The 13,714-nt window shown below is 42.0% G+C and overlaps 1 protein-coding gene across 1 annotated transcript; it reads right to left on the bottom strand.

Annotated features, from left to right (window-relative positions):
* Window positions 1-67: 67 nt before the first annotated feature.
* supt20 (SPT20 homolog, SAGA complex component) lies at window positions 68-12,904 on the bottom strand (the record flags this gene model as incomplete). The annotated part of the gene is made up of 24 exons (XM_079237846.1): window positions 68-845; window positions 2,121-2,209; window positions 2,884-2,974; window positions 4,017-4,127; window positions 4,493-4,548; window positions 5,219-5,334; window positions 5,419-5,731; window positions 6,170-6,325; window positions 8,103-8,208; window positions 8,463-8,574; window positions 8,688-8,720; window positions 8,806-8,975; window positions 9,571-9,648; window positions 9,779-9,835; window positions 10,042-10,192; window positions 10,381-10,520; window positions 10,686-10,739; window positions 10,910-11,026; window positions 11,259-11,362; window positions 11,474-11,600; window positions 12,056-12,181; window positions 12,338-12,373; window positions 12,575-12,670; window positions 12,878-12,904. The coding sequence occupies 24 exons, from the start codon at window positions 12,902-12,904 to the stop codon at window positions 699-701; spliced, it is 2,613 nt and encodes an 870-aa protein (XP_079093972.1). The 3' UTR covers window positions 68-698.
* Between the last annotated feature and the right edge of the window lie 810 nt (window positions 12,905-13,714).

Genomic DNA, 13,714 nt, shown 5'->3' with positions numbered 1-13,714 from the left:
CTCCTGAACTAATTAAAAGGAAATGCCTTTTCAAAATGTGCTGTACAAAAGCAGATACACCGTCTTGCATGTTCATCTGGAGTCCTCGGTTGAGCCCTGTGCCTGGATGGCTAACAGAAGAAAGACTTCCAACAGACTGAGAGGTAGAGAGCTGCCCCCAGGCACTACTCCAAGATTAGATTTGCATTTTCACATGTAATGGTTAAATGGAGGATTTGGTGTCAAAAAGCTCACTGGGATCCGTGTTTAAAGGGCAGTTTCTACCGGCGTCAACCAAGCAGAGGCAGGAGAGTCAGACACGCTCATGAGGGATCCTCTAAGAATGTGTATTCAAAATCCCTTCAGCCTCCCAAAGAGAAAAGTCTTCCTGAAGGGGCGATGTGTTATTGTGAAAGCCCGCCACCTACGAGAACCATCTTATTCTATTTCATCTCAAAAAAATATCACTACGGTTCTTTAAGTGTGCGGCTCCCTGGTCTTAAAATTCCATCCCTTATGGTGGACACAGTTTTGGTTCTCCAAAACCTCTGGCAACCATTACATACAAATTTGTCAGCTAGAAAAAGACACACAGAAAAGGACAACAAAAAGTCTTTTTTTTTGTCTGCAGTCTCCAGTGAGGCAGACAAAGAGCACAGTATGGATCATTCATGTCCTTGTGTTGCTGGGGGAAGGTTGTTTAGTGTGATTTTAGTCTGTCATGACTTTGGGAGGGGCTGTGGCATGCTCCTCTTCCGCTTACTTCTTTGTTGGCTGGCGGTATGCTGCCGTGGTGCTCCCCCCTGAGGAGCTGCTGCTCCCATAGCCATTTGCTGCTGCTGCATTTGGTGCTGCAAGAATTGCAACTGTGCAAGTTCAGAAACAGATGAAAAACCATCAGAGGGGATTTCAGTATATTACTGCAAGCAGCATAATGCATGTTACCGTCAGTGAATCTTAGGTATGTCCAAGCATCTTCAGCACAGTTAAAAAAACAAAAACATTCACTGGCACTACTGTTGAGCAGACTCCCTAAAACAATGTCTTAGCTGATCAGCGGAATGCTTTGTGTCACAGAACTATAATTATCTATGAGTGGCATGGGTTAGTGAAGCTGAACTAAAGCCTGGTACGACATACAAGAGAAGTGTGCGGAGAAACACAGAAGAGTGGTTAATGAGTTGCAGAGAGGAAGGAGAAGAAGAAAGAGATAAAGACTTGGGACAAGTTTGGGTGTGTTGGGAAGTGAGGCAGGATACAGTCAAGCAGCACCAGGGGACACACATATTGCCTGTGCTCCTGGCAAAAACAGACATGCAGGTAGCAACCGTGCTTTCTGCTCGGAGTAAGTCAGCAACTTCAACTGGGCAGAGAAAACAATAATCTTTAAACACCTCATTAGTCATGCTTGCAGTCTATATATCCTTCATGATGCAGTCAGCATTTCAGTAGTGCCCACTGTACCCAGTGACAATAGTTCATATCCTGTCGCTAAAAGCTGTGTCAGAACATGCCTCCCAGTTTGACACGCTGTTAGTTGCTGCCATTGGAAGTGCCACAAGCTCTGGTGTGTGGGAGTACTGGGAGAACTGGGACTGCTGTGATCTTTGTAAAACAACATATTAACCAAACATACAACACAAGATGGAGTGAATGATCTACAACAGCAAATTCTTGATGAAAATCAGACCTGGGCTAATGTTTCACCTACAAATTAGTACAAACGAGAATATATTCTCAGTTTTTGAATAATATTTCTTACTGTATATAAAACCAAATTCAAGAACATAGTTATTATTAATACAAAAATATGTTTTTGTATTAATTATTATCTTTTGTGTTATATAATGTAAAATGTTGTAACCAAGGGGCCATACTTGTATTTTATTCTGTGACATACAGTACACAGTTGTTTGGAGTTCTTTTTCAAATCAATTCAATTTTTACTCAGGTCTGACTAATGAACTTATGTATAAAGAAATATTAAGAAATGTTTGTCCTTTTTAGACTTTAATGCAGAGCAAATTAATTGTCCTACTTCCCTGACTAATGTAGCACAACAGATACCCAGAGTTGGCTGATGCATCTAGTCATTGTATGTACTGTATATGTGTATATAAATGTTAAAGTTGCTGTATTACTTGGATCTGTGGCTGGTGCTGCTGCTGAAGCCTTGGAGAAGGCAGCAGGGGCCCAGACCCGTCCAGCCCACAGCCCAACTGGGACAGCACTAAGGGGGGAGGAGGGAGAGAGGGAATCCCAGAGGGAAGGATGTGGCGGCAAGAGGGAGAGAAGCAGGAGAAGGAATGGAGTAAAGTATGAAGATAGGAAACACACATACAGACAAAAGGGGGATGAATCAGAGGAGGAGGTTTCATTGATGCATAAGCACACAGTAAGGAAAGCGATGAAAGAAAGAGAAGACAAAAAGAGAAAGCAGGGACAGCACAGGTAGATGACCGTGTGCACAGACATTATTAAGTAGATTATGGTCAAATAGCATGAATGGGGTGAGCCGGACAGGTGTGAGTGAACAGAGCAAGTTGAGAAGGAGAGGAAGGCATTGCAGTAGGGAAGGAAATAAGGGTGGGGGCAAAAAACAACAGAAGTAAAATAAAAAGAGAGAATGTAGCAGAGAAGAAGGGGAAGTTGAGTCCCTCCTGGAAGTAGTTACATGCTCCATTGACAGAAACAATGGCTGACTTCAGTAAAATGATCATGTTTAGTTACAGACTAGGAGTCCTAATATACAGTAATTACAATACTGAATACATTAGAAAATCATATCTTATTAGTACTAGTGAGTGGCATGATTCTGAAAAGAGGTTAACGGACTGAATAAAGAGAAACGTTTGTGAGCCGTTACTGTGTATTTGGGTGTCTGTGTGTAAATGTGGGTCATACCCGCTGCCTGTGAAGACATAAACCCTCCGACTCCCAGGTTGATGACCGCTGTTTGCTGGTTTCCTAAACTTTGATCGGACCCCTGGTCGCCCTGCAAAAGCAGTCAAAGGCAAAACGGGAGCGTGAGGTCATGACACAAAATCGCAACCCATACCTGTTCACTGCCATCGCAAAATCCTTGGACTTCAAAGACGAAAGCAGTATTGTGTACAGTGTTTCACCACAATGTTCGACTACAACTGTATTTCCTATAAAAATATTCAAAAGAAATTTAGTAAAGCATTGGTTTCCCAACTCTTTGAGCACATCACCGTCTTTTTTTTTAATTTGCAAAGCTATTTACGAAGAAAGATAGTGTTTAAACGTTGTTCAATAGAAAAAAAAGTTAAAGACAAATAACACTATCATAACAGAGCTTTAAACGATTATTTGTCTAGTTCTCAGTTATTAGGTAGTTATGAGGTGTTTTGGCAGTGGTTACGGCTTCTGCTACAGCATTTTCTTGAATATGTCAGAATCACCCTGTCACTGGTGGATTCTGGGCTTTTCTCCCATTATTCCTTGCATATTTGTTCAACCATGCTCTAGTACGACGAAGACCGCCTCGACAGATGCCATGAGGTCATTTCACAGATTTTCCATTGTGACTACGTGTTGGCTCCTACTGGGACACTCGAGCAATTTCTAATTCTTATTCTCAAGTCAATTATATTATATCTTGGAACATACATCCTTCCCTTACTTTAAAAACATGTTTTTTATAGGAGTAGCTAACTATTGGACTTCTGGTCATATAGCCTAGTTTTGTAAAGTCTCAAAGGATTTTTCACTGACTTCACTCTGGTGAAGTCAGTCTTGTTTTTTTTTTCCACCTCCCTAAACAAGCCAGGTTGCTCAGTTTTGTTGTCAACAATGTTTTGCTATTCTTTTGTGAACACCTTCTACTCTGTGTTTTCTAACATGGACACTATACATATTTCTAATATAAACATTATTAAACTCTAATGTTTCATTTTCTGATTAAATCTAACACAATTCACAACATTCTATTTTTCCAATCACTATGGTTCTTGTGTGTGTGTGTGTGTGTGTGTGTGTGTGTGTGTGTGTGTAAATGTAATTGTGTGTCTCACCGTCTCCCCCTGCTGTTGAGGGCTGGAGGTGGCCGACAAACTCTGCTGTGGGGAGAACTGAGACAACTGCTGCTGCTGCAGAGAGTTATAGAGGAGAGGACCAGTGGGGATCTGGAAATGTACAACACAAACATATAAATAGTGGAGGAGTAACAGGCAGAGAGATGAGGATGAAGGAAGGAGATGCAGAGAGGAGAAGAACGGTGCACATGTAAGCAAAATAAGGGACAAGAACAGAGGGAAACAGGAAAATTAACAAAGCAATCAAACAACTCAGGGTAACTAAACCATTACCAATATCAGAATATTACAACAAGAACAACTTGATGAAGGGTGTTCACTGCATGGCATTTGCAGTGAGGTGCAGGAAAAGAAAGTATGAGGAACCATTCCAGGTGTAATGAAAGAGGTGAAGGGTCAGGACAGTAGCTCTATCAAACAAACACCCAGTGCATGCTACTAGCAGCATTACATACCTGCAGTAGGTTCAGTGGTCTCAACCCAGCACTGCTGTTCAGGCCAAAAGGACTCCCTGGAACACAAATACCAGTTGCATTCACCAGACTGAACAGGACAGGCAAACATAAGTGGTCTTACTCTATCAACTATACAACTACATAATTAGACCTACTGGGCATCTTTTACTGGACTTGAACATACATTAGTATTTTTACAGCATATTGTAAACCTCTTACTATTACAGCTTTCTGTTCATTTTCTGGAAACTTTTGCATCCCATTGCCCGTCAAGGACGGTGGATCTCTCTTTGAACGACTACTTCCAATTTCCCCCTTTAGATAATAAGATTAGTTGGATGATATTTTCTCAGAGAGGTTGGGCTGGGTCAGAAAATTATTGAGGGCCTTTCTGATACGCTGTATGTCATACAGGTCTTTAAGAACGAAGACTCCAATAAGTACTGTATTAAGTCACTAGGTTTGAATAATAGAGCACCCACTGTGGGTTCAACCATCTCAATTCAGCAGCAAAACAATCAATCCTAATTCCCCACGTTAACTGCAAATGGCTGATTGTGCCGTATGGTAAAATGGGGTCCTCGGGTTTCCCCCTCTACAGTCTCATCAGGGTCAGAATCCCTGGGGCTGGAATTCACTAATATGCTCAAGGACATGTTAGTTAGACGGATGCAAACTAGCACACTATAGTAATACTTTAGGGGACATGGCATTGAGATCTCTTACCGGCCTGCACTGTGGACTGCATGGTGGGCATCAGTCCTCCGGCTGGAAGGATCCCACTCAAGTTAAGGCCTGGACCCAGCATGGGGTTAGTGCCACTCATCAAGGTCTGAGGACTGCTACACAAACAGAACAGGCTCGTCATGAAGAGTGACAGTGGCTAGCAAGTGACAGAGAGGCAACAGAGACGATTGAATCCCTACCAAACGGAGCTGACCACGTTGATGAAATTGAGCCCCGCCGGGTTGGCCATGACCTGCGACGGGGTGGTTCCCGTGGTGATGGACGTGCCCATGGTGGGCAGGGGAATGGTCATGATGGGCAGCGGTTGGCTTAGAGCGAGTTGCTGCTGGGCGAAGGGCGCGAGTAGGGCGGACTGCGACTGACTCTGAAGCATGGGAGGGTCTGAAGGAATGTGGGTCAACGAGAGGGGAGCGGAGAGGGAGTCGGTGGGGTGGGGTGTCGAGCACGGCGTATTGGTGGGTGTGGGGGTGGATGGCTTGGGGGTCCCCGATCCTAAAAGGAGGGACGACAGACAAAACGATGCAAAAGACAGAGAGGGCTTCTTTCAGCTGGTGATAGCAAATACAATTTGTGAGGTGTCGGTTAATGACCACATTAAATAAAGCTGAAGAGTAAAAATTACGAGGCTCTTTTATGTCAAAACTTCCCCTCTACATCTGGCAATTTGCTAAACAGCTGTTTTGTAAGAATACATAATGCTGTAGTGCTTGCACTGATGCAATATTTCGGTGTACTTGCCAGGTATCAGATACGTCCCTATGGCTTTCATATTTCTCAAGATCTGGAACCATGTCACAGACATTTTTGATAATTTGTCCCAAAAAAAAAAACAGATTTGAACTTTGGAGGCGTGAGAAGAGCCTTTGTCATGCAAAGACAATCCGGTACAATTTGTTCGCACACATGTACGTTGGCCTCAGCTATACTTACTCTGTGTGGAGCCCATGGGGGAGAGAGAGGCAGGTGACAGCAGGCCAACCTGGCTCAGCTCCATGGAGTGCTTCCTGTTCAGAGACTGGCTTTTGGCTGGAGGGGGCGTAGGACACTTGAGTAGACCAATGGTGGTTTGTGAACTATATGGATTACCTGAGGAATAAAAGAGGAGTTAAGATGTATACAGCTCCCTTTTCAATACCACAAGAAGAGAGTATTGAATTGGAAACCTAAACCGAGCATGTCACAACCACTTAACATTTAACACCACTCAACCACTTAACAAAGTATAAGGTTTTTATTTCCGCCTGAACATTTCTTTGTAAATAGATGCCTGTAGATGACTATAAATGGGACTTATGGACTGGAAAACACAATGGGACCATAGCCTGAAGCCTTTTCTAGTCTAAGTAAAAAACAGATAACAATATCACAGAAAATGAGTATTTTACACATGCTTTTCTAATGAAATGTCTAGGCGTTTTTCCATTTTGAGATTGAAAATATTCATGATATATATACTATATACCTATTAAAAAGGCTTATAGTCTTGCAAACTTATAGAGGTACTATTCATATGTACTACCAGTATTGCTGACACAGAGAAAATGAAGAATAAATGCATTTTTATGCTAATTCAATGACAGACTGAGGATCTGTGAGCAGCTGTCTGTTCTGGTGAAGCTGAAGGCTGTTGGAATCAGCTCCACTGCCACTTCCTGCTATTCGTTTTTTAGGCAATTTCATTGGCTGTACGAAACGCCTGTCATCTGAGCCGTACGACATGACAGACTTGAGCCACGTAAGAAAATAGAGGCTGAGCCTGAACTTCAACGTAGCTTCTGGTTGGGTAATGTAGCCTGTCAGTCAGGACATGAAGCTCCTATTGGTTCAAGTGGGAATCCAATACAAAGCTTAGATTTATGCGGCCATTTTGGTGCCGAGTTTGTAGCTGTGCTTAATGCAAACTTGCTTTTTCTCTAAAAACAAATCGTTTTTCTTTCATATCTTCCAGCTGATATTAAATGATGCAACGCCAGTTGGTGGATATTTATGGATGTAATCACGTGTTTTGGACTAAATCTTTTATGGGATTTATTTTTATTGGACCTTTACGACATAACAACGCCGTTTTTGTTGGCATGTTATGGATTTATGGATAAATATGAGGCGTCATCGGTGAGTTGCCTGGATTTTGCTATTGTTTGTTTGTTTGTTTGTTTGTTTGTTTGTTTGTAACTGCTGTGGTGGTCTGATCTTGAAACAGGTTACACAGCTGGAATCACAAGAATCATAGGTTTCCAGAAACATATGGCTCTCGTACCGAACTATAAATAGAGGGTACAGTGTACACTAGAATGTCCAGCAAAGGATGCCCGCGGGACGGCAGAACGTTAACAGGTTAAATATCAGTTTATAACCATGTGACTGTGTAACTATATCCAATAACTTTATATTATATATTATACATCTTGTCAACGTTGTTTTTTGTGTGTTTGTGTAGCACACCCAACTGAAAAACAAAGATTAGTCAATATAAAAGGTTTGCCAATGGGCTTCCCCTCGAACACCTGACCTCAGTTTCACCCAGTGGTCTAATGTAAGGAAAACTAAAATAATCAAACTATGATGTTTGATGCAGTCCAGAGATTTTGTTTTGACATTTAAAAGGTTTAGTTGCACACTTTTTCCACTAATCTGTCTCGTCTACTTTGGGTTGCAATTTTCTACAATCTCCAGAATTCCTTCCAGCTAGCCTCATGGGAAAGGGAGTGAATATGGTGCATTCATAAAATATTTTTACACAAATGAGGCTATTTACCCTTTTTTCCCCCCATTCACTGTGTATCTGTTTTATACCATCCTGCTCTCAGAAATTATGCAGGGCCACTACATGTTCACCCATTAATCTTTGTCAAACATAGTGTACCTGAGGAGCTGTTGCCTGATCCAGAAGGCAGTTTGATGGGAGGGGGTCGATGCTTTACCCCTTTTCCCAAAACAGACTTCTGGACTAGAGGAGAAATACCATCACCCTGCAGATAACATGTAAACCAGCTTGTCAGAGTGCTCATTAGGCTCATTATACTTAAAAATGAAATTTGCAAATGTTAACTTATTGGAGGAAAATGTTACGCTTTTTTTCTTTGGCAAAACAGTATCAGATAAAGTAAGATGAAGCCTCCCTGTAAGTTGAATCTGTTGAGGTGTTAATTATTTTCAAACTCTATTAATACATTTCTATAAATTTGGAGCAACTTTTCCTGCATCAAAGCCAGGAAGTACTTACCTCATCTTTGCTAGGGGAGAGAGGCCCCTGTCCCACGCTGCCTGAGTTATGGGACATCTTGACCTCACACTTCACATCGCTCTCATACACTCCTTTGTACTGAGTAAGAAACCTAAGAAACGGACATAACACATCATTTATACCATGCTCTCCCAACAGTGTATCCCTAAAAACTGATCATTTGACAGGTTTAGCTTCTCAACCAAAGCAAACGCGATGACTCACCGATCTGCATCTATCTTGGAGCCTATGAGGAAGCTGTAGATGAGACAAAAGAGGGAATTCAGACTGGCATTTCAAATGAAGTCTTGTACACTGAATTTGCATCAGAGACCGTCCTTACGGGGAATGTATGAGCTTTAGATCAGAGTTGTCCTCTTCAGCTTTTGGTTCTTTAGCACAGTAGATCTTCCCATACACCAGCGGGTCTCCCATCGACTGGAAGATAGACACCTTGGTCATCTGAGGTTGGCCCCCAACTTCACACTCAAATGTGTAGTCATCTACAATTTCCTGTGTAAAGAAAGTGGACACAGTCAACTGAATGAAACAGATTCATAAAAATGTTACTGAAACGGCCTTAAGGGCCTTGTGACCTTGCCTGTGTCTAGCACCAACTGTTTTAGGGCCCAGCACAAAGAAAATAGTTCCCTTCGACTCACTGAATTACATAAGGAATGAAGAATGTTGTCTAAAACATATGTGAAAAAGAATCCAGCACAAATTATGGACAGAAACAACCACGGTCTATCTGCAGTCCAGTGTGGTCCTTTCCCCCTAAATTCAGCATCATGTGTGAAATTCAACACGGTTCCACGATTCCTGGTGCTTTGTATTCATTTTATGGTTCATCAAAAATGTATCTGTTTAAGGTTGTCCATTCACTTGGGAGCTATCTGTCCTGAGTTCACACTTGTCTCATTGTTATCACTAAACAAACACCTTTTTTAGTACAAAACCAAGAGGCTGTGTGGTAATTTTGCCGAATGCAGTGGGGGACATGTTTCCATATAAAGTATTACACACAGCTACTCTCTTATTATTAATAACAGCAAGTAGCAAACATTGATCTGTAACCTCAGGTTGTTAATGCTGCTGTCACACTTACCTCAGCAGGCCAGATCACAGTCGTGGGCTGAGAGTCCTCCAACTGCAGAGATCTCTCAACCACAGCATACTTTTCCACCTAAAGCAACACACCAATTATTCCATATGGTTCGTTATGCCCTACATTATAACTGCCAAACAAGGAGTTGAGTGGGTTTTAAGTGGTGTTGGCTCAGAGGCCGTGTTAAAGAGGACTATTGGCTACTTACATCAATTTCCTTCGGTACAGTTAGTTGGCAGTTGCTCTGCTTCCACATGTCAACACACTGCAAGTGATGACAGCCAAGAAGCAACAACCGTTGCAGAGAAAAACAAAGTCAGTTGTTGTGATAGATAGACAGGTGAACAATTTTCATCATGCGAGAGAAAATCAACCAAATAGTACACAGCCTCAGTCAACCTTGTCTTATCTGCGTATTTAATCTACATTCACATACATGCTTGTTGAATCGCGGGCATGTTAGATACTTACGTTTCCGATCTTTGAGATCTTAAGGTCTGCAGCAGGAGCAGGTTTCCTCTCCTTCCTCCTCTGCAGGTAGTCGTAGAGTCGTAGCTGTGGTGGCAGATGCGAAAGCTCCTGCTGCCTGTTTAGTGCAGCTCGAGAGTGCCTCTTGAAACACCTACGATACAAATGAGGTACATGTCTTAAAATGATTAAGGATTTTGCTGACTTTTTCTTTTCACAATCACAGAGCTTTTATTTCCACGTCTTCCATTTCAAAAAGAAAAGTAAACCCAAATGAGCATTTCCTTTGTTTGCATGACTGAACTTAAAGTGAGCTGAGAAGCGTGTTAGTATGTTTAGTACCGTTTCATGGAGCGAGTGTTCATTTTCTGTTTGTTGTAGAGCAGGCGATTGGCTGTGCAGGTGACAGATATGGAGGGGTCCAGGCACAGAGGTTCAGCTGTGGCCAAAATCAACTGACTCTCCAGTTGTAATTTGTCATCCTGAAACAGAGAAAATAGAGGCTACAGAAAACACCTGTGCAATGTGCTGATGCTTAAAGGGTTCAAAACAAGCCTGCTATTATGGTAAGTAAATGTTTATGACAGTGAGGTGTCAGATGAGGCAGGATGTATTCTCTGTTTCTCATTGAGATAGTGGCACTTTACCTGTGTCCACTTGTGATGGTCACTGGTCATCGCATGGACATCACAGATCAGAGTCTGCAGCGCAAAAATACAGATGTAAACAACTCAACTTTTCTATGTTAAAGGTTAATGGTCAGTTACTTTGTTGCTCATTCCAGGTCATAATCAAACAGTATAAGATTATTTGTTTTAATCTTTTTTTTGGCCTCCTTAAGAAAGGATTATCATGTATTCTATTGGTTTACCTGCATAGTTGGCCGCAGCAGGATGTGTCTGCTCTGATAGGTGGGCATCTTGGTATTACCAGACTGCCTGTAGTCTCTCACCTCTACGATTACACAGCCACAATGGAAGATGTTCACCTGAGACAAATTGCACGTGGCGGATGTTAACCAACAGATGATTTCTTTATATATTCAAGACATAAATATAAAACCTGTCTGAAGCTTTTGAGTATACCTCACAATACCTGCATTACTACCTCATGTTCAAATCAGTTTGAACTTAAATCTACACTTGATACAGTGAAAAAAATGTTATATACAAAATTATATATGCATATGAACATTTGTATATGTGCACAAACTAACGCACCTGCGATTTCTCCAACAGATCCACCAGAATAGGAGGCAACTCCTCCGCATCTAAGTACTCCAGGAGTTCTCCTTCTTCATATGGCAGACGGATGGTTTCAGAATCTAGAAAAAGCAACACAACACACGATTGTTACAGATGAGACGATTGCGGTACACAGATCAGAAAAGCAGACCTGAATGGACTTAGCTATTTGCATCATTGTCTTCTCTTACCAGATCCATTTTTGCCCCTGAGCATTAAAGAATAGCCTTCATTCCCAGGGTACAAGTTGACCACCAGACATGATACGGACTCCTGAGACACCAGCTTTTCCAGTAAATTCACATTTCTCCTCAAATTCTACAGAAAGAAAAAACACACGTAAAAGACATATCATCGATAATAGCAAAAGCAAAAAGTCTCACGATGTTATAAACATGCCAAATCTATGTGAGAAAAGTATGTTACTGCATTCCATCTACATTAACTTCAAAAGTCAAAGTCAGTTTTATTTGTCAATTCTTCCATTGCGCAAGCATACAGACAATTTGAAATTGTGTTTCTCTTCTGTCCGACATAAAGTGAATTTGACTTTGGGCCCATTCGTTAAAAAGGAAGACACTATTCTTTCATGTTGATGCACTTGGAAACTTTCCAGGTAATTGAAAGATTACCTGTGCATGCATGTTTAAAACTCATCAATACAGTTTAATGTCCAGAAAGCCACATGTTTCCCCACACTTTCGCAACAGATTGAAACGAACAAGCTATTAATGCATGTCCATAACTTTGGAGTAAAAATGCATAACACAAACCTTTAACTCTGGCTCTTTCTCACATTCCTCTATGTACAGCTCATAGAGCTTCTGATACAAACTCTTCCTCCCACCGGATGAAATTCTTCTTTTGGCTGGTCGTTGTCGAGCACTTTCCACAATGTACTGAATAGCAGATAATACACCATATTAATGGATGATGAGACAGATGATGCTTAACTAACATTGGCAGTAAAGCATGCCCAGGGATACGTGGGAGGACATGCTATTCATTTCTTGTCAATCAAATACACACAAGAATGAAGCAACTTGTTTCTTTACCTCGGCTCGATCCAATGCATATTCCAAAACTTGTTGCTTGGGGGAAAAAAAAAAAAAAAAAGAGTAAAAAATAAGTCACAATGGAAACTCCCACATTGGTAGAGGAGAGAACAAACTGTGCAAGTCCCAGTGAGGGGTTTCTGGTTGGGTGCTTTAACTGGTACCCTACGAAATATCACTGTGGATGTCCACTGCAAATATATAATAAATGTATGACTTGGAAGAGATGAAACTTACCATTGTGGTCCACCGCCAGCTCCAATGTGAGTGAGGGTAGACGATGCTGTCCTTTCTGCCCCACACTGTCACCTTCCTAGAGTGACCATTCACACCCTGCACAACAACACAGAAGGCACGCAGCACGGTCACACACACGCAGCTAATGATGGATCAACACGGATACTCCCGCTGTGGCTGGCAGATTATTAGGACGGCACGAGGAAACAAAACAAGCTGGCTGGCACTCAATCAAATGCCACAGAGAAAGATGATTGACAGGCGAAACTGTTTCATCTTAGTTGCTCCACGCTCTGCGTGCACTTTAACATGCTCCAGCAAAGTGAACATGTTCGCGAAATGTCTCAGAGGGGATCAACCCGTGTAGCTCGGGTCACGGATCTGCGATGACCGTGAGCTCAGTGAAGACAGTGGCTGAGTAGCAACACGCTCGTTGATGCCCGACCGTTGAGGCTAACGCGACTAACGGTAGCATGCTAGCTCGTTCCTGGTGGGCAAAGCTGCAAGTTACCAGCTACGCTACTGACGTTACGTCGTCTGAGACACTAACCGACAGAGCGACGTCAGTCTCAACGAGCGGGCTGGACTTGCCTTCTGGATTGCATAGCGGGCGACTGGAGCTCCAATGCGAGAAAACCAAATTAAGTTGAAATACCAGTGTCTTCATTGAAAAAAAGTCGGAGCAGCAGCCATTTTCTTCCAGTGTGACAACAACAGCTAAACTTCCGGTTTGGCCAGCGGTGGGCGGAGCCACACTGAGCGCCTAATTTACAACTCGTGTTTTTATATTTATGGTTATACATATCTGACAAATGGAGACATCTTTCTGCACACCGTCTCTGTGAAATACGCGCTGGCTTCTTTATTAGAGAGTATTTTCACATTTCTACAATATATTCTGGTATTCTGCAAAGCAACTCTTTGTAACTAACTACTTCTGAATTGAAGCAGTGGGCCTTTATTAATACAACAAAACAAATAATGTACTGATATACAAAAGCTTTAAATGTAGAGTGTGTCAACCGAGTAATGTGAATGCCATATGTTTGTTGGCAATGTGCACCACTAAGGCACAACTCCAGCTCACATGAGAATAATGAGTCCTGCTTGATGTTCTCCCTTCAAGAGGGTCTCTATGTC

The sequence above is a fragment of the Taurulus bubalis genome (genome assembly GCF_910589615.1).
Source record: "Taurulus bubalis genome assembly, chromosome: 2".
Lineage (NCBI taxonomy): Eukaryota > Metazoa > Chordata > Actinopteri > Perciformes > Cottidae > Taurulus > Taurulus bubalis.
The sequence above is the reverse complement of the archived record's forward strand: the minus strand, read 5'-3'. Positions and strand labels throughout refer to the sequence as shown.